Source organism: Calypte anna, chromosome 14 (genome assembly GCF_003957555.1).
Source record: "Calypte anna isolate BGI_N300 chromosome 14, bCalAnn1_v1.p, whole genome shotgun sequence".
Taxonomy (NCBI): Eukaryota; Metazoa; Chordata; class Aves; order Apodiformes; family Trochilidae; genus Calypte; species Calypte anna.
The window spans coordinates 5168482-5196284 of record NC_044260.1 but is presented as its reverse complement, the minus strand read 5'-3'; the positions used below and the strand labels follow the sequence as shown (position 1 = coordinate 5196284).

The following is a 27803-nucleotide window of genomic DNA, read 5'->3' as shown; positions in this document are numbered from 1 at the left end:
TACATTCTAGAAGGACATCAACATTTCCTGCCTCTCCTGTCAAAAACACACATGGTTTAATACCCCCTCCTTGCACAGACACGACTGTGATCTCTGCTCAGCTATGGGAAAGACATCTCCCTCCAAGAATCCTGTCCTCTTCTCCCTTACTGGTGACACTGGTGGTGGCAATGGAACAGGATGATGACAGCATGTAGTGGCACCCACAGGATGGGCTTTCCAGCAACTGCAGCATGCACTATGATCACCAGCACAGCCTGAAATTCTGACCACTTTCTTGTTCAGTGTTGCTGCAGGTGACAGCTAAATTAAGCAGGCAAAAATCTGTCTGCATGTGTTGCAATCACATCTTGCCTTTGCTGGGGGGACACATCTGTAAGCAGCAACCCATCCATGAATGAAGCAAGGGCATGTCCTCCCACGTGGTTTAACTGCAGTGAGACATCACTCCCTGAAGCCTCAACTCCCAGAAGGCAACCTGATACCCAGGCTGCCAAAGGTCCTGTGTTTTAATTAAGTGTTAAATCTAGTTATTTTTATTTTTTTTTTAAGTCTAGTTAGATGTTTCTCCTTTCCACAGTGTCGTCACTCTTTGCTGGGCTGTAATTCAGTAAGGAGAATGCTTAATTAAGTTTGAACAACAGTGCCTAATGACTTCTATTTAAAGCTGTTAATAAAAAAAATATTACAAGCCCTAGGAAATTACCTAACTTTGGAAATGAACATGGTACCTTAAGAGAATAAAAGAGGATAAAGCCCTGCACACTCCCATTTCCCAAGCAGAACAGTGGAGCAAGGCACCCACTGGTGCCCTACAAATGCTTATTTTAAACTTAAGTTGTGAGGAGGACACCATAAAAAGAATAAAATGTCCCTGGATGCAAAGGCCAAATTGAGCACTGGCAGCATCACTGTTGAGTGCAGTTTCATTTAAAATATCCTTCAGGTGAAGGAATAAAGCTGCTGCTTCTAACCTGTACAGAGCTGTGGCCTCAAAGAAAGAGAGATGGAAAAGGAAAAATGGAAATACAGGAGACAACAAGAGGAGACGGTCTAGAGACCTAGACAGCAAACCAACCAAAACAGCATCACCCAAACTCTCAGCAGGAGAAGGTGGCTTAAAAAAGTGGCTTTAAAAAAGGAAATGAGGATATGAGAAGTGATACAGAGAGTCATAGCTGCTCTGCTCCACATCTGCCCAGCTTAATACTTATGTTCATGTCCAGTGTTTAAGAACCTGCACAGAGGCTGTGCTGAAACATGTTCAGTGTCACTTCCAGCCCCTACATCAGAGAAACTCCAAGAGTAAAATACACAGAGATTTAGATGCATTGCCAGGAGATGATAAAACACTGGAATTAACAAAGAAATTAATTTGGTGGCTGTTCAAATATTAGCCTAATTTAGCACAAAAGAGGAGATCTAGTGCAGCATTAACTTCAGACAGACCTTTTAAAAACACATCCTGGAAGATGTGTGCTTACTACACCCACTCACCAAAGTATCTCTAATGAATTTCTTCCTACCTGATATCTTGGATCTGGAGGTAACTTGCTTCCTAGTCTTGCCTCCCACTTTATGCACAGACTTGCAGTTGTTAGGTTTGCAAAAGGGAAAGGAAACATTATCTTTCTTATTCTTGTTGGCAGAGAGGAAGTGACAAATCTATCACTGCTCTTCATGAACTTCACAAAGCCACAACAAAAGGATCACACTTGATTTATTCTCTATACAGCCCTAATAAAAAGACCTCTGCTCTGACTCTGCTCAAGCTGCATCTTGCCAACATAATAAACAGAAATATGAAAATGAAGCCTAGTTTCATCCTCCTCTTTGAAGTCAGCAAAGGGACACGCTGATGGGATTTAAGCCTCCCCCCAAAGAGGAGATGGATTCCACTGGTCCCCTGTGATGGGGACACATATTTACCCCCTTGCTGTCAAAGCCATCCTAGGTGTCTTTTCACCACACTGCTCACCCTGTAACTTGGCAACTTTACCCGCTTTGCAAAATCATCTGAAAGCTCCCATACCACGTCTTATCCTCAGAGGATCATGAATCACCAAGCCAGGATAATATTTGAGGACCTGAAAGCACTGAAGTTGTTAAAAAATAAATTAGTCTTAAAATTGGATGTGTATACCAGTGAGCAAGCAAGGAGCAATATTGTAGCCTAACTCCAGAAGATTCTCAGGAGTGATCCAGAGAATCTTATTTCTGTACCAATTAAAACCAAGGAAGAAACAAATTCCCAAGTGAAAATAACACTTACAAATGAAGAAAACAATTCTCCTACCTAGCAGAATTCCTGAAAAATTCTTAAGGAAAAATAGAAAAAAAAAAAGAATCCTTGAGGATTAGGTTTAACTATTTGGATTTTCAAAATACCATCCAGAAGGCTACCAGAAAACTGATTAAGAAAGAGATAGAGTGCTATTATAAATCCAGAAATTAACTAAATGGACTAAAAAAAAGAGGGATGACACATGATCAATATTAAACATAGCAAAAAGATTACACTGGCTTTCCCCAAGGACTGGTTTTGTCTAACATATTCTTCAGCTATTTGCATAGGAGAATGAGCTGTGATGTGGTGAGACTGCATATGACAGCATTGGTTTGGGGGACATTGAGCTAACCTTGCCTAGTTTGCCTCTTAGGAGCACTAAAAAGCTTGGTCTTCTCTGCAGGTTATCTTGGGAGAAGTTCACTTGCTTTAGTTACTGAAAATATAAAAACACAGCTGTTTAGCAGCTAGGGAGAAACCTAAGAGAAAGCACAGAATAATGAAGATATTTACTTTCTTCCTCCAAGATGTGAAGACAATGATACCCAGAGGAACCAAATGGCAATTTTAAATAGATATAAAAACCTCTTCTCTCAAACCCTGAATTGACCTCTGGAGCTTACTCTCACAGGCTGTCTGTCAGATCAAGAGTTCAGAAAAGTCCAAAACTAGATTAGATACATTCATAGCAAGGTACTGGTGAAATACATTTACCAAAGCTTATGAAAAACATCTTTTATAAAGATACTATGATAGTATCTTAGGCAGAACTATGTTTTGAAAACAAAATAAACCATCATTCTGTATTAAAACAAGCCTCCAAAACCTCCCTTTGCCTCACAAGCAATAAAAATTAACACTTCAGTAGCAACTCATAGGCCAGAATGGGAACACCTTGATGAACCAGTAGGTAATTACTGCTCCCATTTCGCAGAGAAGGAACATGACAGAATGAAACAGTCCATCATAGACCTGGAGTACAGCCTGGGGATTCCTGGATATTTTTTTTGGCTGCATGCTTGCAAACAGGTTCCTGTATCTGCTGACCAACAAGAAACAAAAAGCAGTCCAGCAAATCTCAGTGGTGAAGAAGAAAAGCAGCCTCAGCTGTTCTCAGTTTCTCACCCATCCCATCCACGGCCCAAATCCAGGCAGCTTTGCACCACAGGGGAGGGCTCCCTAGGGAGCTGTGCACTTCAGCTGTGTTTGCTGGAAGCACACCCCCCTTTGGGACATGGGTGGGATAACCATGGACACTGTGGACAGGAGAAATTTCCAAAGCCAGTTCTATCAGTTCACACGATTCCCTACGGACTACAACTTGCATGCAGATATTTACAGGCAGCAGAGGGGTGCAGGCTCAGGAGGAGCAGAAAAAACATCATCCCACTTGGCTAAGAGCTCCAGCAATGTCCCTTCTCACTTTTTACACCAGGTTGCACACAGAGGTGGATCTGAGGTCGAGCAACTGTTTGACTGATACCCATACATCAGTATATGGATAGCTAAAGAAAGTTGGACCTTAATGGTTTCCTCCTCTGTGTCAAGCCAATCCTGTGGCCAGCCACCAGTTCCCTCCACAATCCAACCCCTTGCTTCCCCTTCAGGTGGCCATATTTGCTTTCCAAATGTTCTTCTGTCAGAAGAACATCCTCCCACTGAGCTGCACAATCCAACGTCTGTTTTACGATTTAACAAAAAAAAAAAAAAAAAAAAAAAAGGTAAAAATTAATTTAACTTTAAAACCTGTAATGGCTTGAGGAGTCTCTGAAGTGAAACAGGAGGAGGGAAGGGGGGACTCAGGTTAATAAAAGCTGTTAATTAGAGTCAAATTTGCTGCTTAATGTGTCAAGAACTAGTGAGTTACGAGTTAATAAACTGCTCCAAGTTCCTTGGGAGAGCAATAAACCTGAAGCCTGAAAATGGAAGAAGAACAAGGTGATGGCCTTCAAAGAAGGGGTCTTCAAAATTGCTTAACCCTAACATCCAAACTGGGAGCATCCTCCATAAGGTGGGGACTATCCCCATTTGGAACATCCTGTTGTATCACTAATCACCAGCCATCCAACTCCTTCACAATACAGTCAGGTTAAGAGATATTTCCTTTCTTCCTTTTTATCTCCACTAGTTGGAACTTCCATAATGTGTGACAAAAGGAACTGAAATGATTGGTAACTTTTTAAACCCCTGACTTTTTTGTTTCCACTATTCCTGCAAAAGGCAGGAAAGAAACATGGAAGAGTCAGTGAGTATCCATCGAGCCTTGAGTTCAGGATCCTGCATTCCTTGTGCAAGCACTATGAACAACATCTCTCTCCACCACACAGTAAAAGGAGCTGGCACAGCAGGAACTGCCTTAAAGAATAAATTAATAAAAACAGCAGAGAGAAGTGAGGGAATAAAACCTGTCAAGAAATGAAGGGTTTTGGAGATTATTTCCCACATTTTAATGCATATGGAAGATAGAAGGCAAATGATGGGTGATTTTCTTTTGCCATTGAACTATGGAAAGATTTAATCTATTTCCACTCAAATTTACTCTTTGCCAGTCTAGTCTAGATGGAGTACATTCTTCTTCCCTGCAACATGCTTGCCATCATTACCATTTTTCTGAGATTGCAAAGAGAAGAAAGGCTGCAGTTGCTATGGGATCTCTGCCATCACCCAAGAGCTCTCCCAATGGGGTAAAAAAAAAAAAAAAAAAAAGAGCCAGAAGATTAAATATTTATAGCAGAGGATTCCATCAGACCTACAAAAGTCTGCTAAAACAGAAGGCATTAAAAACATTTGTGTGTGTGTGATTGAGACACAGCAGTTACTAACCCCCCAGCCAAGCCTACACCCAACTCCAATAAAGTTAAACCATGAATGTCATTCATCACTCCATGACAGTTCAGCTGGGACAACTTAGCAGTGCAGGCAAGTTTCTGCCAAACAAACAGGAGGAGGGAGGCTCTTTCATTAGCTGGAGAACTTTTCCCTGTACTCCATCCAGTGCTCTGCCCCCCATCAGCAAGCTCCAGCACAGAGGTTGAACTATTGCTCTTTAAAAGGACCAAAACCAAAGCTGAGGCTGTCTCTGGTGATAGGTGGTGGCAGAGGATGTGGGAACAGCCCAGCCCAGCCTGAGGCTTTCTCCTGCCTTAGTGGGGCATCAGAGAACTGGACATCACTCGGCATGGACCATCCTTTCTCTGCTCCTGCCACCATCCTCTGCATTCCTCTTCCCTCTCACGGATGCTGCTCAAAGTTTTAAGGAAGAAAAATCCTTTCCCCAAGAGATTTCTTCTCTTGTCTTGCAACCTCTACTTAGTTTAGGGGGCAAATGTACTATATAACTGTTGTGGAGACAACGTAGACTCCTGAGGTTGGGACTTGGCAAAGCAAAGCAGAGGAACAGATGTTCATAGATTTCATTGCAAAATGTAATTACCCAGAGTTTTGAACACTACATACAATGTATTCCCACACACACAGAGCAATGGGAAGTGCCCTCTGTGTCCTTGTGGACATCTTGGGTGTTACTCTATATCTTACCTATATTTTCCATCCTGCCACAAGCAGCAGCCTTCAGAAATGTGGGGAGCATGGAGGATTGCTTCAGCAATAGCAAAGTAATCTTTTTAGGGCTAATTTTCTTATTCTTCTACAACATACAAGTCCTGAGGGAAAGCAGAGCCCAAAGCTAGCTCTGGATAAAAAGATTAGTTCCTTCTGCATTAAGATGCTTGTAATGATTCAGCAACTTAAAGCCATCTTTCTACCAACAAGGAGTTTTTTTGGTTCCTCTATAAGCCAATAGTTCAAAGTGACAAATAAAATAAAAGAATTTGACAGAAGTAATTACCACCTACAAAGCTGTTGTACATTCGTGCGTACAAATGGGTCAATTGTGCCCAAAACTTGAATTTTATTCAGCTGGGGGAATAATCCCATCCTTCTTGCTGAAAAGAAATTTACAGTTTTGCCTTCCCTAACAAGCAATTCACCTGAAGCATTAGCAGCAAAACTAGTGAGAGCAAATGCAGTGCCATCCACAGCTCCTAGATATGATTGCCACTTCCCAAAAAGCTGGTGAAATGCAGAGGACAACTCTCCTCACCGGGAGAGTGACCAGCTATCTCCTACCTGACATCCATAATATTTCAGATGCCTTTAAAACCAAGCACTTCCAATAAACTCCAGGAGCAATCAGTCCTCCACAACTACTGAAAGCTGTTGCTGCACAGAGGAAAATAAACCACAGAATATCTTGGCAAACAACTCAGGGTCAGAAATTTTTATTTTCTGACAATTAGTAGAAAGCCTTTGTGCACCTCCTTCAGCAGCCACTGAGCATGGAGAGGGTCATAACCTTAATTCTGGACGCAAATTGTCTGCTGGTTCTCCACTGCTGAAAGGGGGAGAGGAGGTTACAGCCACAGAGTAATGAGTAAGATTACACTGCAATCAGGGAACAGAGATGTGAGCTGGAGAGACGTGCTGAAGGTAGGGAAAACACTCCTTAAATTAAACCCCTATTGTTCACCTTGTCTCTGCCTCAGTGGATAATCCACAAGACTCTCAGCTCCTGCCAGGAGCCAGCGTGAATAATTCCAGAGCATTTTTCCTACCTGTTGGTACTAAAGCAGTCTATGTGAGCACGAGCTTTCCACTCCTTTGAGCAATACATATGGGAAGGTAAATCTTCTGTAATCCCTGGGAATACCCTTTCCTCTCCTCTTTTCCAAGTAGAATCAATATTGTGGTTTTTCAGGATGAAGAGGCATGAGCTGCACTGCTGAGAAACCAGGGGCACAGTACATGACTCTTCAGCACTTTGGGCATCATTAGAGTGAGGTTATTGATAGGACTAAGGGAGGGTTGAAGGCAAAGAGGCTACATCTGCTTGGAGGCTGATGTCTGAAAGCAAGGAAAAGAAATGCAAATTTCCAGAGGAAACGTGCTCCACTTGGGAGGTGAATTATGGTTGAGACAGACCATGCAGAACCTCACACCTCATTATATGTAGTGCTGGGGGTAAAACCCTTTCCAAAAGTGGCTGCTAAACAATAATTACAGGAAGGTGGCAGGGCTAGTCTCATCCAGTGGACATCTGACCCAGCTTCTATGTTGACACATGCTGTATAAAAATATAACTATAGCAACAACTGGTAACTGTAGCTCCCAGCACCTAGGATTGTATAAGAATTAGGGGAAATACTATGTATATGGAACCAATGCAGTGTGCTTTGAGATCTTCATTCAAAAGACTTCAAGTAAGACTGTAAAGGCATACAGTATGCTGTGATGCTAAATATATACATGCTCACCAAGAAGAGCAGCAATTTGATTAAAGTTCTATCTTTTAAACCTCTATGGATAACAACTCTTGCTTCCTTCTTTTCATTAACACTGCTGTAAAGTGCCTGGCACAAATCTACATCACATGAATATAACTACAGAGGAAAATATGTTGCATTAACTTTTATGTCTGGCATTCCCTTGCTTTTTCTGTCTTACCACTGCTCTTCCCTTCTTTTCTCCTTCCTTTTTGTATGGCATCTATCTCCACATTTTATCCTTCATTTCTTTCAGTCTTTTACCTGTTCCTTATTTCAGGCTCAAAGCTTTCCCCCCTTTTGTTTGTTTTTTGGGTGTTTTTTTTGTTCATTTGATTTATTCTGCACCTACATAAATGATTTTATACAAAGCACAAACTACAGTACTCTCTGCAGAATACCATAAGCACTGCTACCATTTCTGTAGGTAAAGGGGTAAAAAAGGTGAAGTTAGTGAAGTGCTAAATTAAGTAAGAATCTCTTACATCATACTTTGAAGCTTGCCAAAATCTGACTCTTCAGATGTACTGTAACAATGATTTTCTAAGACACAGGTCCTTTGCAGGCAAACATCTCTATACCATAGTGTTAGACAGGAAAAGAAATACAGATTCTCCTTGCTTCTACAGCAGGGACCAGGGGATGAGGTAACCTTAAAATAACCAGGCTTCAAGTCATTGGACAATAATTACTGCATGGCACCCAGAACAATGCAATTCTGTTTGCCCCCTATGGAAAAGAAAGGCAAAGAAGGTGAGGGAAGGTATTTGTTTTTCATATCTTGTTTGAAACACCTGCAGGACTTCAGGCAAGTGATCTCTGCTGAAATTCATTGTACTGTTCAATCCACCCTTGCTTAATTCATCTCATGAAATTCTTAAATGGTACCCAGGCTGTAGGCTGGCTCTCTACAGAGATGGGAATTACATCCCTAATTACAAGATATAGTACTGCCCTAATAATAAGTTCTGTGCTCAAGAAGTCTCCACCCAAGGGAATGAGCTTTGACCTCTTTTAACAAAGACTGCAAAATGGTTGATAAGAACATTAAAGCAAGTCAGTGCTCCAGAAACCATGTGTTCCCTTGCTCTGAGCACTCTGGCACTGGCTGCAGAAATTAGAGTTTGAGCACATCTCACTGGACTGAGCTGAGGATAGGTGTCTGTCCCCCAGAACTGTAACACAGATTTGGGGCAACAGGATATGGAGGCATAGAAGTGGAACCAGCAAGGCAGATAGTTTTGCCCCCACAGTATTCTGCTTTGCTTCACAATCCCTTGATAGCAACAGGGGAAGCTTGGCTCAATAAGTCCATTCCAGGCATTGCTGGAGAAATAATCAGAATTTTTCACCTATCTTCAGAAGAAGCTTTCATGACCCCTGGAGATAAGTGGCTCCTCTACAAAACACAACCTACCCCAAAAAGAACTGGTCCTTGCCAAGCTGTCATTATTGCTCCTCACATTTCCTTTCAAACAGCACCTCTTGCCCTAAGAGCATTTTTTCCTCCTCATCCTGGCAGCAAAAGACAGCAGCATTCTCTAACTAGGAATATGTTTTGTTCTACAGCACAGATTCGTAGCATTTAACAGCAAACCTTCAATTATCACAGCCCATGACCGTAAAACTTGCTCAAGTGGAAATGTTCAGCTCTTTCTAACCTTGCCTTCAGTTGTCTTCTTTCTTTTGCCCCCAAAGCCATCTGAAATAGTATTCTCCTGGAACCTCTGTGCAGGCTGTCTCACACAAAGTTAAACCGTAAGTCAAAATGATTAAAATTATAAGGAAATATATACATCTCCTTCAACACTGTACTGGGAATGTGGCTCCTAATGGGATATCACTAGACATTACTCAAAAGGCCAAGACATGTGGCATTTCCCATAGAACCTGCACATTCCCTTTTTTTTTTTTTCTTTTTTTTTTTTTTTTTTTTTTTTTTGTGTGCTGGATGACTTAGAAGCAGCAAGCAGTTTTTACTTTTGGGGCTGTGTTTTCCATACCCATAACTGAGTTCTTAAAATGAACCCCCCTGATCTAGATTCCACCTGCTTGGGAGGAAAACAAATAAATAAATAAATCTTGGAAATATATAGCAACGAGAACCTGGCAGGACAAACTCACACTCCCACTGTGCCAAATTGCAAGTTTAGTAATTCTGTTTTCTTCCTGCTGAGTGGAAGGTGTCATTAGCTGCTGTATTTAGAGCCACAGAAAAGGTTCTTGGAGCAATCCCCAGCCTCAGTCTGAACCAGGTGGCTGATGACCATGGGAGCTCTCTGCAGCTGGGGACCTTCACCTTCCTTTTCCTGCAGTCACCACCACTTCAAATGAAATGGCAAGGAAATAAACAGGGCAAGTGGCACAATATGAAGTGAAAGCCCCAGGCTATGTCATCCTCCTCCAGGCTGAAATTCCTGCCTGCATCAGGGCAACTTCATCAAGTCCCTTTGCTACATAATTCACTCTTGGGTGCTTTTAACTCAAGAATAGCTATCCTTCTGGGAGAGGATTTCTCCTCTAGGCTGGTCTCTGTGGAGCTCCCATTGAACTAAATCCTCATTTCTGAAGATTAATTAACAATTCCAAGAATCATCCTCTTACTGTGAGCCTCGGAGGGCAGCACAAAGGCCTTGGAAATGTCCTGCAATCACACACGTCTGCACCTGGGTTTGAATCTTGTCTGCTGGCAACAATCCTACACGTCTGAGAAAGTCAGCCCATATGACAAGAGGAAGACCTCTTCCTTATGCAAACATTTCCATCCATTACAGATGCCCACGTTGGATTTACTTCCACCACAGGGAGGAAGAGCAGCAGAGAACAGTTCTGTTTGCTTGATGGGATTTTGAATAAATAAAGATACAAATTCATAACTCTAGGTGGTCTTTATGATGTGTGCAATGAGGAGGGGAGGGAGAACGTGAGGCGTTGTCCTTTTCATGTGGTGACCGAGGTTGGGAGCATCCTGCTCTTTCCAGATTTGTTTGGGATGGTTGAAATGAAGACCACCTGCACTGCCTGAGAATTGGGAAAATCTGTGCAGCCATTCATTATTTATGAGATAGCTGTCCAGAGGCAAACTGCCTGGAATCCATTTAAAGGGAGAAATCCCAGCTCCCTCCAGCAGTCGCCTGGCACAGGCCTTCTCCACTGACACAAAGGGAAGGAAAAAAATCACTTTCATTTCTAATTAGTCTTGTGCTATATAATACTTTTAATCAGGGGTGGGGGGGAATCTGCACTGTTTCTGAGAGAGGATGGAAGGAGCTAAAAGCAAGGCAGAAAGCTCTGGCATCTTGGCTGTAGTTCAGGCCCCATACTCTTTAAATCAGCAGCAGCAGGTGAACCCCACAGCCTGACACTTCACTCAATACCATAACACCAAAGCCCCTGTAACGTTTAGGGGACTGCTCTGGAAATAAGTAGGACAATGTACGTATGGATTTGGCTACTTAGCCTGGAAAAGAAAATCCAGGCAAAGGTAAGTGGTGATGGGAAAATATTTGAAAGATGCACTGGACAAAAATCAAGTGGACTCCTTTGGACAAGACAAGCAGAAAGGCCCAGGGACAAGGAGATCCAACATCACCTCTTCAAAATAATGATAATAAAGTTCATTCCCCAACCCCAAATTTCCTACTCCTGCTTTTTCCTTTTAATGTATTTCTTCCTCACATTCATTATTAATGCCACTAGGGGTACAGATTTGCACTTTGGTTTCTAAAAAATTAATTCAATGATTAAAATTTCAGTCCCTGAGTGATGGAAGCAGCTCAGGCAAGCTGGAGATGCCCCTTTGCAGTCTGAAGGCCTTTGGTATGCTGCCCACTTACCCCCTGCACGAGAAGCCTCCCTGTAGACCTAGCTCGAGGGGGGAAATCCAATAGGAAAATGTGCTTTTAAGTTGATGAAGTTCTGCTTTTGCAGAGAAGCCATTTCAGTTTAACACCTTATCCAGTGCTCAGTTCAGTGCAGAGAGCAAACCTTTTGCTCTTCCAAGGCTCAAGGCTTTCTACACAATCCCCTGAGCAGGGGAAAAATCTCCAAATGTAAATATTAATCAACACTCCACATCTAGTGCTTGTTGACAAGCTGAGAGGCTTCCCATGTGGCTAATGAAATTTTCTATGACAACGTACTTTAAAATGAAAGAATAATGGAGAAAGGCCCTTAGAGAAAGACACCTTCTCAACTCACAGATAAGGTCTATTCTGTCCTCTGCACCCATGTCTACAGCAGAAAGAACAGGACCCAAGGAATCTCCAAACTGCTGAAGAAAAGGTTGGAAAACTCCCTGCTTTTCTTTTTCAGGATGTGGCTCTGCGGACGGTTCTGAATACAAGGGGGTTTATGTGTAGTACAACACTTGGAGTTATCCTGAGCTGAGAACCTTTAGCACTGCACCCCTGTGTCTACAGGACAGACAGAGCATCAGGATGTGCAGCACCAGCTCTCTCACATCCCTTCATTTGACAGCTTTCCCACCTCAGGACAGTCATTCATCTTGCTCTTAGAGAGTTCAGGTGCTTTTACTGAACCTGCAGCTATTAAATCTCCCATTCTGAAAAGGCTCCAGAGCAGGATACATCCCACCTGGCAGCAGGGTTGATTCCAGCCTGGTGACACCAACACACCTGAGAGGTGATGGGCTGGGGAGCACAGCCCTGAAACTCCGTGCAGAGTAAAGAGGAAATGGAAATGCTGGAACAAGCACTTTGGCACAGCTTCTTGGCTGGGCTAAAGGTTTATTCCTGGGATGCTGCTTTCCTGCAGACTAAGGAAAATTAAATTTAGCACTTTGCAAATAAATAGGTTAAAGCTGAAAGGACACTATTTAGGAATTTACTGCTTACAGCAGCCTCGAAGATTATAGATCCATCACCGTCTATTACCTTGCTAGTTACTGCTTCCACTCTGTCTATCTTCCCTACTTACAGAATGGTCCTTTCATCAGGTCTTTTTCTGTTCCAGCTTGAAACTGTCATCATTCTAATGGAACTGTATGAAGAAAAACAACTTTGCACTGCAGTGACTCTGCCAAAAAGCCAAGGACATCTCCTGTGCTTTCCCAGGACAACGCGGTGAGATTCTTGCCTGACAGCCACACGCACAGATGTCTGACAAGCTCCTGGGAGGTACAGAGATGGACAGCTGTCTCCAGTATGTCCAAAACCTCTGGGTCTCCCTGCAACTGTCAGCTGGGCCCTTTCAACATGCAGAAACAGCAGAGCTTTCACTGGGATAAGCAAACTGACAGCTGACTGGTAACCCCTGCTGCAGATTCATCGTAGCTACATTGCACAGGGCATGAGAACTCCTCACCAAAGGCATCGACGTGATTATCACCCCCCACCTTGTGCTGCATACACCTCTTCCACTATCTGCTTCATAGAGAAATCATCTGCAGACAGTTCCTTCTCCAGAAATGCAAAGTGACAGCTAGCACATGAAACGCCCTCCAGAGCCTTCCATTAAGACAGGCAAACCCTTCAGTTTAAGGTTGAAATTTATGTCAGCTCCCCAGAACACGGTTGAGATAGATCTGCTGCTATCAGCTACCCACTTAAGCTGAAACTGAATACAGATGAGGGACAAATTAAAATTTTCAAGCCTCAGTTTGATATATTCCCTCCAAGATACAGGCAGACAGGCTTGTCTTCTTCAAGAAGCTAGAGATGCCATCAAAAGATAATCTTGGGAGTTACCAAAGCTGGAGGTCATCCTCAGCTCTCAAATTCCCTGCTTCCCTTGTGGAGGAGAAAGCAGCAGCGTATTTTGCTCTGAATCCTTACAAGATAGATTCAACATAAAACACCTTTCTGCACTTCCTCCTCGAAGGATGTTCTTATGCAATTGGCAAAAAAGAAAATACATTCAAACCAAAGTCCTAAAACAGTACTGAGTTACCTGCTCTTACTGCTGACATTCACATGGGGAAAAATGAATATTTTTTTGTGTGTAGAGTTTGGATAATTTACATATTTGTTTGCTTGAAGCAAATGTGAGAAGAAGATAGGTTTTTCACCATTTCCACGTACATGAATAAAGGCGGTGGGTACGTTCTTAAATCCTAACATTAACCTGTATCCACATTAAGTATTAAATCCTTAAGTACACCAAGTAAAGAGCCGAGCTGCAAAAACTGTTGTTCTATAGCACAGGGTAGCAGCTCACCACAACCACAGCAGCACAGCAGTCCCTGTAACAAATCTCTCCAGAAGAATTTTCAGTTTACTGCTGCATTCTGTCACTGCTCCACAGACACAGCACACTGTGGCAAGGACAGCAGCATTAATAGATTCATACTGCAACGCTGACAGGACATGTTCTGATCTGGAGAGCCTGCACAGCTCGTTGTGCTAAGACTCTCTGATGCTGTGAAGTGCACCAAATCTTCAAGAAATGCCAGGACTGAATGCTCAGTGTGCTTCCAACCCTCTTCAGCAACAACTGCCTCCAATTAGAGATGGGATACCTCAGAGCAAAGTAGAAGGTACACTCACAGTAGTTATTATTTTTGCTTCCCTACAAGCAGTTTCTTAAAATGAAAATATAAGAGACCCCTGTTCAGGTGGAGGTCTCAGGGAACACCCAACGCAACAAAGACTGGGATCCCAAAAAGAAGAGCTGTCTAGCATGTTTTGAAATATGGGTTCTTACCTTAAACTGGAAAGCCAGTTTGAGAGAAAGTGTATAAACTGGTTTATGCAACACTCACTTCATGGTTAAGGAGCCACGCAGTAACAGAGCATTTAGACTCTGAAGCATGGAAGCAATACAAGGATGACAGAGGAATGTATGGCTGTGAAATCCCAGCTCCTGTCTCACCCCTGGTGCTGCACTTTGGCTGCCAAAAGAGACCTGTGACCACAACATGCCATTCTCTCCTCAATATTTCCCCACCATGTCCCTCCCCACTCACCTGTCAAGCCTTGTGGGAAAGGGCCAATCACTTCCATATCCAAACTAAATTTAGGTTGAAACCTTTTAACTCTGAAATCCTAAGTGAGGGCACAGCACAAGCATTTATATTCACAATAAATAAAGAAGAAAACCTTTATATGAGCCCAGACCCACTTTTTAGATGGAGAGATATCCCAAAAAACCATGCCAGCATGGGAATATTTTGCTGTGTTGCTGTATTAATGAACAGGTTTTAATATACACATATCCCCTTATTCTCTGGAGATCAGAGAATCTTTTGCCCCAGCCAAGTATGGGTAGTAGCTATAACTCCCAAAGCAAGAGATAAGCCCTAATTATGTTTGTATTTAAACAACTTGCTGCTTACTCAAGAAAGAAGAGAGGCAGCAGTTGCCACTCACTCTTGCTGGTGGCTTTGTGCAGCCTGAGCTGTGCTGCAATGACCTGGGGCACTCACAGTGCTTTGCTGGATGTTAACAGCTGCATCTCGCCTTACATTTGTTTCCTAGAGCTCTGCTCACAAACCTGATCTGGAAACACAGGGAAAAGGTGAAAGAGTGGTACAAAAACCACCTTGAACTCTCTTGGCAATGCTCTAACCTCATGCCCTCTGTGCTGCCAGCCAGTCCTTGCTGCTGGATAAAAGGAGGTTCCAGGGATGTCCATATGGGATCACAAATGGAAGAAAGAGCCACGAAAATCACCAAAGCCCCTGACACCATTTGTCATACCAGGACAGCACAGGAGACAACTTCATGACACAGCCTTGCTGGCGCTAAACACAGCAGCCTTGGAGCAGACGAACCCTACCACAGGGGCCCAGAACCAATCTAAGGCAGGAGGAATGGTCTATTCCCTCCTCCTCAAGTCCCATGACAGAGAAATAATTGAGGCTGTGGAGCAGCCAGGGAAGACGGCTGGGATGTGGGGTACCCAGAAACACAAGAGGTTTTCCTCCCGCAAAAAGGATAAAAACCTCCAGCAATTTCCACTCCTTTTCATCGGCAGCTTTGAACATAATCATCTGCAAGCAAACAGTGGGGTTGTGGTTTGTTGACACGGCTCTGCATGTTCTGCAAATTCACAACAGAGCAGCCAGGGAAGGCGACAAGCGGGCATCAAAAGCTGCTTTGCAAAACACCCATTTCATGTGTGCTGCAGTGATGCTTTGGTATTCCCCCAGCGCCTCTTCCTTCAAGAACGCCAATCACACAGGCTTGAAAAGTAGAACATCTTTTGAAACTACCAGAGACTCAAATAAATACATAAATAAATTGAAGAGATTTAATGCTAGTTAAAGGTAGCAGGCACCTACAGAAGAGGAAAGGGGCGGCCATGCTACCCCTGGCCTGCACTGGCTGCACCACACGTCTGAGGGACAATTTGCTGCCTTTGTTCATGTATAACAAAAGCTGGCTGAACTGGTTACATCTCCAACACATTCACATGCAGCTTCCCCACAGCAGAATGTTTTAAAAAGCTTCTCAAGCCCCTGGGGTAGTCTGTGAATGGCAATATCCTGGATCCAGGTGGGAGGAATAGAAGAAACCAGAAGGTCAAGAGGCCTAGAGCAAAGCCACAGAGATTCAGCAGCAGAGAGGGGAATGAGAACCCAGGAAGGGTTTTTTGCTGATGTTCCTTCTGCTTTATCTGTTATTTAACACTGCCTTCATCTTGTGGTGCATAAACAGTCCTGTCAGCCCACACAGTCCTTTGTAAGCTGTTCAAATACAGCAGCAAGCGGACACAGACATCCTTCTCTCCCGAGACCTCCCATGGGGAGACCAGGCAGAGCCAGTGACAAGAACAACTCCTCTTCAGCAAATTGCAATCACAAAAAAGGGAAGGAGATGCTTTTGTTGCAGCAGGTAAGTCACCCAGGATCTGCTCTGCCTCCTGACACAGCAGCAGCTTTTGTGCTGGGAGCAGGGCCAGGCTGTGAAGGGTTGCCTGGATCTGCTCTGGGGCACAAGGATGGAGCTGGTGACCAGCAGGTCTGGACACAGGCAGAACCAGGGCATGACCTGCCCTGAATGCTGTTCACCAGCATGCTTCCCACCAGGGTCACACACGTTGCTAAGGCAGCCTGAATTCTCTGGTTTAATTAAATTCTGATCAATGACTTGCACTCCATGTTGGTGCATGTGACTCTTCCCTAGAAAGCATGGGCTGCCTCTCTCATTTCATTAAATAAGAGATATTTTAATGAAGGCGAAAGGGATTTGGAAGGAGGCGAGTTGCAAAGCTATTAAAAAAAATATTTATATATACATTACAGTTAATTTGGTTACTTGTTATTGCAGAAGCCATGGAAACAGATGCTAGAGTCCATCAGCAGGGATGGCTGATGTCTGTCATGTCCCATTGCCTGCATGAGGACATCAGCAGGACCATCAGCAACGGTGTCTGAATTCAGGTGAGGAATTTGGGGAAATAATAATAAAAATGCATTTTTCAGTGCCCCAAGCCTTTGCTGAGCGAGGGGGAGCTCATGCCACTACAAGTAGGGTGCTGTGGGGAAAGAAACCTGGGGACACAGCAGCAACACTGCCATGTCCTTGGGGCACAGGGACAGGAAATGGCAAAAACAACACTGTGGCCAACAGCTGATGGTTGAATCTCCGATGGCATCTGCAAGCCAACATCACATCTTCAGCCCCAAAACAGACCTGGTTTTCTGAAGTGAGGCGCTGTGTATCTGCCTCCCTAACACATCTGTCACTCCAATAGAGAGGAAAGGCTGCACTCATTTCTGTTACCTGCTGCACCCTTCAGCAAGACAAATCTCTGACCTTTCAGAAAGCCTCACACATACCATCCTCCTTCCAGTCAGGAAAGACTCAGCCACTAGAATAATTCTCCAACATCATCAGCATTAATTACCTGCATGGCTGGGTCTGCCCTGGCAGACTGGCAGGCACAGCAAAAAAAGGGAGGAAGTGGTGCCAACAGGCAGGGAATGGGTATTGTGCCAGACCGACAGGTAACAGGGGAATGTATTCCCCAGCCCAAAGCAGCACAGTCTATTTATCCTCACAACAATCTAGTGACATTGGCAGGAACATCATCCTGCTTGTACAGGCAGGAAACAGAGGCAGAGAAAGAGCATTAACTCTGCTCAGTTGGAACGAGGCTTCAGCCAAGCTTTCTCAAGTCTTGGAGCAGCATCTTTTTGCTCAGAAACTGTGCAGCAAAAACAAAACTTTGTTAGATCTCTTCCAGTTCCACCATCCTCCAGGTGACTGGTTTAAGATTTTTTTTTTAAAATAGGAAATTGAGAATATATTTTAAAACTCCTACCCTGCCCTAAGGGATACGCAGATATCTAGGTAAGCACATGCACTCAGAGGGAAACTATGTCAGGAGGATAAAAAGTATGAGAAAGAGCAGAATCAGATGAAGACAGAGGCAAGATTTAAAGTTAGATCCTAACATGAAACAGGCTGCTCCAACATCTGAAAGAAAATGATGCGTAGGAAGTTTAAATACAGGATTTGATGCTGTAACACCACTGCTTGCACAACAGCTCCTGTTTTAGAGCTGCTGATTAGTGCAACCCAAGATGGGTCTGACCCTTCCAGGAATCTCAGTGCAATCATCTGGCACAAAGGCACCACGGTCACACAGCAGCAGCAGGCGCTGCCAGAGCTGAGCAGAAATCAAGTCTCCAGCAACCACGCAGGCAGAGCAAAAACAAAATACAAAAATAAAATAACTGGCAATTAACAAGAATGAGGAGTTAAGAGAGGCCTACATTCTCTAATCAATCTCTTGCTGCCTGGCCTGCTCTAGCAATGAGCCCCATTGTTACTTCTGATTGTGTGTGCACGAGTGCGAGACGGCTGCTGCAGGAAGAGCACTCCATCAAAATTGTCATTTCTTTCTCCTCTTGAGACTCATCAAGGGTGAGAAGGAGAAGAGGGGAGAAGATAAAGAAGCAAAAAGAAACAAACAGCTAGAACATGCTTCTTGGAGATACTCTGCTTGGTTCAAGGAGGGAAAAACTTAAGCTGCAGGTATGCCAAGCACTCATATCCACAGTTTCCAACAGTGCTGTCGGCTTCTGGATGAAACAAGAGCATTCATGTGAGTAAAAGTAATCCCTGGATGAACCATCCTGCTCATTCCAAGACTGTTCATTGTTCACTGTACATTTCTACATTGTTCACTGGTGCACCCTGGCCAACCTGATGCTAAGGCTGTACAAGCTCAGATTCCTCTCTCTAAGCATTCTTTTTGCCTTCTCTTCTTCATTCAGTTCCCAAGTATTTCCAGAGAATGGAGCTGAACATTGCCAGAGTAGCACCAGAACCAAAAGTAGACATAACCCAAAAAATAAGCAGCATGCAAGGGAATTTTCTCCCTAACCTCTGTAGTAAGAGGTTGTCTTTTCACCTCAAAGCAGAGAGCTTAAATTAAATGCAAATATTTAATGTAAACTGGATATTATTATTTGTCCTCAAAGACATCTTACCATTTTTTAAAACCTACTGAGCTCCTGTTCTCAACAGCACCAGAGTCTATAAAATAAAAGGATTTATACTTTTTTCGTTTTAAATTGATTGGCTTCAAATGCTTTGGCTGAGACTGTCTTTAAGCACACATAAAGAAGCAGCCCATGATTTAATTCCTCTACACTATTTGTTCATTTGTCCAAGTGTCTCCAAAGCATCTCTTTTTCAAATTTGACCAGTCTTTTTGTTTACCAAAAGACTTTCTCTGTGTGAAACTACTGTCACTACCTTTCTAAAGGAGACAGCTCTTACTCTCATTGAGGGTCTACCCTGAGTCAAAGGTAAACAGCAAGATGCACACACATGGCCAAGCAATGACATCCTCATTTGCCACCATTTAATTCCAAGCTGGCTCAGCTGATTTTGAGGCTCTCCAGCAACGTTTGTTCATTTTAGCAGATATATTTAATAGGTTGTTACAAAGGGAGTCAATGCAGCCCTGGGATATCTCATGGGCAGCCTGGCCCAGTCCCACCAACCAAGCATCATGCAGAATATGAAGTCTGTGTCAGTCCCTAACACATCTAACACACCAGCAATGGGAACAGCATATGAAACTGTCAAGTGCCCCAGTAAGTATAAAGCATCACATCCCAGAAAAAGAAATCATCAGGAACTGAACTCCTGGTGAGGAATTTGCACCACCACTTTCTGGAGCATTTAATTAAAAGAATAAAAAAAGAGGAAATAAGTGAGGCCTGAGATGCACCTTGCTGCTTACACACACACACACAGAGGGTCTGAAAATAACTGGAACATCCCTCAAGTTGATGAGCTCATCTCTTGTATTGGTAGGGATCACCAATTGATACTGATACTGCTTCATTGGAATTCAGAGATCATTTCTAGATGCAGTCATTTATATTCACAGCATGGCACTGTGATTAACCCTTTCACTGAAGCTGTAATTCCAATTACTGTGAACTGGCTGGACAGCATGCAGATAATAAGCTCTACCCTGGTTGGGAAAACGAAGCACATCTTTCATCTTCATTTAGCTTTGAAGGGGTTACATTACAGTAGCTTCAAGTGCATCCCTACTATTGAAGCATCACCAAAAATTAAATGCCACCAACAGCGCTACTGAAATATGCCCTGAAGTTTACAGGCAAACTACAAAAGCTTGTAAAGTGCCAGGGGACATCTCTGGTTTAATTATATAGGCCCTGTTCCATAAATCGCTTGAATGGAAAAAAATACAAATAGCATTCCCTGCTTTGTGACCTCTTGGGGTTAATGAAATGCACACAAACACCCACGGTCTGCTACGGCTCAGAAATTCCACAGCATAAAACAGAAAACCTTGCTGGAAGCTGCAGTGGAGGTTGAAGCCTTGGTACATTCATGAGAACCAGCTGCCTGGACTCAGCAAGGAAATAATTTGTTATTTACATGCTACTGCTGTTCCGAGCTGGGATGGTGAGGTTGTCTGTGATTTACTGAACAGGGATAAAAAGTCTGAGATTTTCTTGTTTGGGCTCTGCTTAGCAAATCTGCTTCTCTTATCTGATGAGATGTGTGAGGTAAGAGAGGATGAGGAATTCCATGAATCACTAAGGAATCCACCCTTGCTTTGAGAAATGCAAGATCTTGAATCTGCTGCTGCTCTGCCTGGTGGCACTTACCTCCATTCTCTGGACATCCTTGGCAATAAAGATTTGAGTGAAGAAGAGAGTAAAAAGAGTGTTTAGGGAGAGGAATCCACACTTGATTGTTCCTTCTCTTGCATGTGATTTTTTTTCTATTGCCATGACATGTAGGAGAACTTGGTCCTACTGGAGACAAACTACTGAGAAGCCAGATAGCTCTTGTTCATATGGGCTGTATGCAATTTCTCACATTGTCTTAACATTCTCCAAGCATGCCATCTCCCCTGCAAGGAAAGAACTGCCAGTTGTACTATCTGGGCATGGCATTCAACAGACATCTCCAGGAATCTGCTTAAGTTTCATTCACCAAACATTTAACACTACAGCTGTGAGCACAGGCCTCTGGGGGTCTCGGGTTGTTCCCCCCTTCTCAACACAGAACTGATTTCAGGATTCAAGGACAGTACCTTAAAACCAGGATAGTTATCCTCCTGCTCAGCCAGTGAAGCTTGCTCTCATCTGTCTCAAGTCCAGAAAAATCATAAGGCAAATTAATACAAGTTTTAGTGACATTGTTTTTTGGTTTTTTATGAGGCTCTAGAGTTGCAGAGCAGGAAAATGTTTGTCCTGTTATGTAAAGAAAAAACACTGCAGCAATCCCCATGCAGTAGGTCAGCAGAAACAGAACCTCTCTGGGTCCTGCAATGAACTCATACGAACCCCTCATCATCCTTCTCATAAAAGACTCACCCCAGGGGAATCAGTGGGAGGCAGGTATGACTTTAAGTGACTGTTGTTTGTCACTAAGAAGGAGAAAGTTCTCCCACTGACCTGTAAAGCTGGGCTGTTGACACTTGAACCAACGTGAAGTTGGAACTTAACAGCTTGGTGAGTCTCATGTCACACCTCTCTGATAGATCCACTCAACTGTGCCAGCTGGAAGGTAAGGCAGCATGAAAACAGCACCTATCAAGCCAGAACCCAACCTCAGATCGCCAAGCTAGATCAATAAAGGTATCAGGCTGACAGAAGACAGAGCGTTATTGCTACTCATCTGTGCTGTTCACATAAATGGCACTTCACACACTCAAGGATGAGTTGCAGCTCGAAAAGGATTCCAATTTACATAAAGACAAGATGATGACACACAGACAAGCTAGAGGATAGCAAAGACAGTAAGGGCATATATCTCATAGTGATGTAAGGACCTTAATGTTACATAAGGTTTTATTGCTGTGGCATATATAACTGGTAATAAAAAAAAAGGTGAAGTGCAAGGCCAGATGCCTTAGGTATTATATATATATAGCCTCTTCTCTTCACTCCTGACTTTGATACATAAGTGGGAGATCAGATGTCAAACCTTCTTAAGTATGTTCTTAGAAGAAAAAAGGATCTTTACTTCCCTCATAAGGAATGCCCTGTCACATAGCAGGGAAACACTGATTTTCCAGGCGAATCACCGAGAAGGAGCAAGCAGATTCTGGCATGCTGAAAACCATGAACCCAAAGAAGCAGGAGCACCAAGGGGTGCACGCACCTACCTTAAAGAGCAGGCAGTCCCCTTGGTGCTCAGCATAAATGGAGGTGAGTCGATACTGGTTCTCAGTGGTGATGTCAATCTGGTACCCTGTCAGTGTGTAGCACACCTTGCGAAACTCCTGGATCTTGGTCTGGAAAACTTCTTTCAGACGCTGGTTTTTCAGTTCTGCACTTTCCACTTGCTTCTTCAGCTCTAGGTAGGGGAAGAAAAAGGGAACTTTCTTATCCTCAGCACAGAGCCCATGTGCTGTACTTGCAGTGCTAACCAAACTAGATGCACTGAAAAGGTTAATTAAATTTGTGAATTGAGAATTAAGCAGGCAGAGTAAAGAAACAGCAAAGCTACATTCCTCTCCTGGTCCAAGTAAACCTAAAGATAATAAACTGGAGAATAAGGAAAACAGATGTGTCTTGGTGGGATGGAGTTTCTTTTTGGTCAGGCAGCCTTTAAACAATCTGCTACAAACTCAAAGCTACTGCATCCATTTCCCCAAACACACACAACTTTTTACATGGAGTTCAAGAGAAGGGTGTTATGCTATGGGAAGCAAGAAAGAGGAAAAATGGTGAGGAAAACACCTCTGCATGGTTGCATCAGGAAGAAGCTGCCTATAAGGGAAATCTCCTCCAACATACTCTTGATTTAACTCTAAGTGCTTTGATCTCAAATTGACACACTGCTTAGGAATCCCTTAAGATTCAGGAAGGGGCTTTATTGTGATAAAAATTCTGAACAGTCCCACTGCCTCCTTGCATTTGCTACCTTAACTGGCCTAGTCTCTAGAAGAGAGGTCCTGTGAGACTACCTGCCACTCACCCTGTATTTTATTGCTACAAAGGGAGCCGCCAGCACTGTGAATCCTTCAAGAGGATTCACAACAATTACCATGAATCTTTCACCCAAGGTGCCTTCCGAGTAATTAAACCTCAATTTATCCCCCCATTAATTACAGAGATCAGCTTTACTTTAATATACACTAGAGATGTCTCCCAAGTCAACCTGTTTTATCAACGCTGCAGTCCAGGGTTAGAAAAAAACACTAACTCTTTCTAACAGCAAACAAATAGACTTCTTCACTTGGATACCTCTTTGTCATTCTGAAGTTTAAGGCTTTGTCTGTGCTGTGATCAGGGACATAATTGCAGCACATGTAGGCCATGTGTCTTTCTTTCAGCTAGTTCAGAGTCAAGGAATAGGACAGCAGAAACTTCAGCAAGTACAAAAAAACCGCTTGTGTACAAAGCAAGTTTTTTTTTGGCTGGGTGTACACACCCCATGCTAAAGTATTATTGTTTCCCAAGCAAGCTGGAAAAGTTTTTGCCCAAGCATTTGCCAAGGAGGGTTTCCATCAACCTCCCAAGCATAGTGCAGGAAGAATGTAGGATGGCTACTGCAAGGCCATGGAGTTGCCCAGGATTCACTTCTGCCCAGCAGTGAGTGCACCAGGAGAACGTGAGTCTCCTCTTATCTTCCCTACTGCTTGAGTTAAGCTCTCCAGGTGGGACAAAAGGATAATTTGGTGTGTTAAGTAAAAATGCCCTAAATTCCACTGTGGGTGCCCCTGCTCAGAAGTACTTTGGCCTTAATTCAGTTCAGCTTAATCCCCAGGCAAGGACAGGAATGCTTTAATGGTTAAAGAGAACTACATGTCCCTTTATTTCTGAGTGAGAGCATCCACACAGGGAGAGTTAATGCTGGCCAACTCCTTACCTTTGATCAATTCAGTTCCACCTTCCTGAGCTGCTTGTGGAGATGATGTACCAGCAAAATATTACCTTTACTCTGGGTCTTTGCTGAGTGGAGCAAGCCAGTCTTGGGGAACATTGCATACCAGTTTGTTCATTAAAACTTGCTCTAGGGAACCCCCAGCTGCTGGGTGATGTAAGGTGAGTGCAGCATCCATCCTCTGCTCACAAGTTCAGAGGGTGGTAGGTTACACACTGCCCCTTCTCACAAGCTGAAAGATTGTGTCCTTCCTGACCACCCATCTTCCCATTCCTGCCAAACTCATCACTGCATGATAAACTCAATCATCCCTTGGATTGTTGCAACCTTTTCCCCACCATCTCAGCTGGGTCTGGTCCTTTGATTAAGTAATCAGTCTCTGAAATTAAGAGGTTAATTGGCAGCTCTGACCTCAACATTCTCACAGCCTTAATTCAGCTATGCAGCTGCTAAGGACAAAATCCTATATATGAAAGCAAAGATTCAGTGACCACATTGCAGTGGTAAATAACATTTCACCACTGTCAGAGACACACTGCCTTTAATATATCGCACACGTCCAACAGCAGCATTTTTTTCCCTAATAAATGCAGCCTAGCCTTGGAAAAGTAAATCTGCTTTTTCCTACTGCATCTTGCAGGCTGCCTTTCCTGGCTTTTATAACCTTGGGGGTGGATGGCACTCTAATTCATGAACTCCTTGAACAGCTTTCGTTACTCATGCAGAGTTAGCGCCTTCTCCCCTGTTTTGTCTCTCAGGCTTGGTGCTGCTAATGGCCATCCTCAGCATCCTCACACCCCTTGGCTTCCATCCTTAGCACCCAACAGCACTGGCCTAGTTAAAACTGCAACCACGTGAACCCAGAATAGCAGCTAAGTGATGGCAACTGCTTTCCTTCTCTACCCCTCAGGGTAAAAAAGGAAAAACTCTGACTACAAGCAGTCTTTTATGCAAAAAATCCCAAGCTTTTCTATTTAACTGAAGGACCAGCAAGCCTCCACTCCTGACAGCATGCCCTCACCTCCTCCCTGCTGTTCCTCCTGGCCCTCTTTCCAGTGCCTGTGGCAGTTTTGGTGTTTTACCACATCAGCTGTCCCGGCTAAAATAATTTGTCTGCACGAAAAAAATTTATCTTCCTGTTAGAGATGCCCTGTGTCAGCCACTGGCACAAGGTGCTGAACTCCATAATTGCTAATGTGGTCACAGCCAAATGTGCCAGCACCAGCCAGGGACAGGATAAAGCCTCTGAGCTCCACTAGCAAATCTCCAGCAGTGTTTCTTTAGTGGCACAGCTTGGGAACAGGGCAGAAAAAAAACCACAGGCAGGGGCACAATGGGAATGCTTATTTTGCAACTGTCCCCACTGAAAGCTCCCTTAAAATCTGACTGTAAAACAGAGATTACTTTTTCTTTATGTCCAACTAGACTGCAGTCCTCAACTGTTCAGCTGTAGCAAATGCAGATGCAGACCTGCTGCAGGATTTATCCTGTGGTAACAATTCAACTGGGGGCTACTCCCAAATTAACTCAGGACTGTGAGTACTCCTCTGCTTTTTGTTGAGAGCTCTCCTGATGCAACAAAGCAGCTGCATTGCGAGGAGCATTCACAGTAACTTTGTAGGAAGGCAACCTGAGACTTGAGAAATGTAGGATGGGATCCCATTGCTGAAACAAAGCCATGTGGGATGCCCTGGGATATTTTTAACAGCTTCCCATAGCATCTCTAGGAAAGAAAGATAGATCCTGCAGGTTGTGTACTACACCAGCAAGACCCAGGCCAACATCTCAGACACTTTGGGGGGTCTAAAATAGCACAGGAGGCTTGGTTGGGGGCACTGAGTACGCTCACGTGCCACGTCTGCTCTGGCACAGAAGATTCCTTGCACCCAGAGAACAGCCCAGCAGCACGTGCACTGACTTGGGGACTGTAATTAATCTTTCTAAGACTTCCCCCCACCAAGTGAAGATGTTAAGCTAAGAGGCAGCTCATTGTTTGCTCCGTGTCGGAACTCAAAGACGTGACGGCGCTAATTCCTAAGCCTCACCTAATACCACTAATTCCCGCCAAATTTCCAGCACAGTCAGGAAAAATTGATTTAAAAGTCATTTGCAGAGTGCAATTCAGCATATTTCAGAGCAATGTTAAAGGCCACTGAACAGAGGGAGAGCCTTTCAGGGTGGGTCGAGGTGCATTAACAGATGATAGTATTACTGTTCCCAACTCTTTTATCTACCACCTACAGAACACTGAATTTCTTGATCCTTTAAGATCTTTCACAACATTTGTAGAATTAGGTTTAATTATCTCTTTAAAAGGAAGTGTTTGAAAACCAGAATCCCTCTACTTTGTGTGTGGTCCTGTGTTTAACTCCATTAGACTTGCATGAAATAGGCAAGTGAAGTTGCAGGTGTGGGGAAAGTCACTCCATAAACATCCTTAATCCCAGAGAAGGGAAATATTCTTCATCCCAGAGAAGGGATGCCAAAGCATCCCCCACCAAAGCGTTAATAAAACAAATAAGAACCAAGAAAATAAGAGCGAGATTTGGCAGGTTACACCTTGGTCAGGGATAATGACTAGCTGCTTACTTTGCCTGGAAAATAAATAAAAGGAGGAGAACAGAGAGAATAGGAAAATATATGGAAATTACAGTGTCCCATCTCCTTTTTATTCAGGGCAGAAGTGTGTATAAATTGCCCTCCCTGAAGAGTTTGATGGGAGAAAAAAAAGCCTGACTGAAAAAAGTCACTAATCTGTTATGAAATTAGTATTGCCAAATGATTAACCTACCCCTAATGATGCTGCTTCTTGAAACACCTTGTATTTTCACACACTTACATCAATTTAATGAATAATTCAAACTATTTTGGATAACTAAATAAAATATGAGTTGGGCTTTTTTGGTCTCTTATTGAAAGCGTCACTGCTTTTTATTCCTATTTTACACTCCTTACATCTAAAAATGTTCACAGATGCCTGGAAATACCACAGCTTTGGCTCTTGCTCCAAGTTCTGCTAGGTCAAGCAATAGCAATAGCAGTCTCTACACCAAAGAAAACCAAATCCAGGCTTAACCTTTTCCCCAGGGAAAGGGGAGGAAACAATGTGGCTCTCAGCATGCCAAAAGTGGCATGAAATTAAATGTATCACCAGTCTTTTCCAGGAAAACACAAATTTGTTCTGCCCTCCCTCAAAGATGCCACGAGCCATGTAGCTGCATTAATTCAGCTGTGATCCCAGATAAATCTCTCACACAAAGGGCTAACGTCCTTTCTAACTCTCCATTAAGGATCCTTTCCCTCAGTAGCATGTTTGGGGGTCACTCACTGCAACATACACAGTATAAACATACACAGTATAAACATGAAATCCCACCCCTGCTGACCCTGCCAGAATGCCTCAGATGCCACTCCATAGCAACTATGGTGGATACTGAATTTTTACCTACCCTGCTCTATTTAAACAACAGCCTACAGAGGGGACACCAGTCCCACCCTGTACTCTCCAGGTCCATAATGAGAAGAGGGAACATTATTTTCTCAGTTCCAAGAAGCAAGGCCACAATCACCCTTACTCTCTCATACCTACACAAGTTGCCTCTCTGTTTCCATAACATCATGCAACGTCACCCATCAATCACCCCCCCTTGCACACCCAGACTTGTATTTCATTACACCCTCCTACTGCAGGTCAGTCCTTCCCATCTGACTCTGTGACTCTAACACTGCCCTACTGCACTTGAAATCCTTCCAGTCACTCCCTGTTCAAACCCCCCACCCCCCAAAGCTGAAATTTTCTTTCCCACCTTTACTTTATGAGGAACAGCATCAGAAAAGAGTTCTGTGATATTCTGTGAAGGACACAATATAAAAATAAATTGTACCGCATTAAATAAA

The 27803-nt window shown here is 43.4% G+C and overlaps 1 protein-coding gene across 2 annotated transcripts in view; it reads right to left on the bottom strand.

Annotated features, from left to right (window-relative positions):
* MAD1L1 (mitotic arrest deficient 1 like 1) overlaps positions 1-27803 on the bottom strand; it is a 339536-nt gene that overhangs the window by 62796 nt on the left and 248937 nt on the right. For both annotated transcript variants that reach the window (XM_030459652.1, XM_030459653.1), the window contains one exon: positions 22183-22373. In XM_030459652.1, the coding sequence (XP_030315512.1) occupies positions 22183-22373 (191 nt within the window). The remainder of the gene's footprint in view (positions 1-22182; positions 22374-27803) is intronic.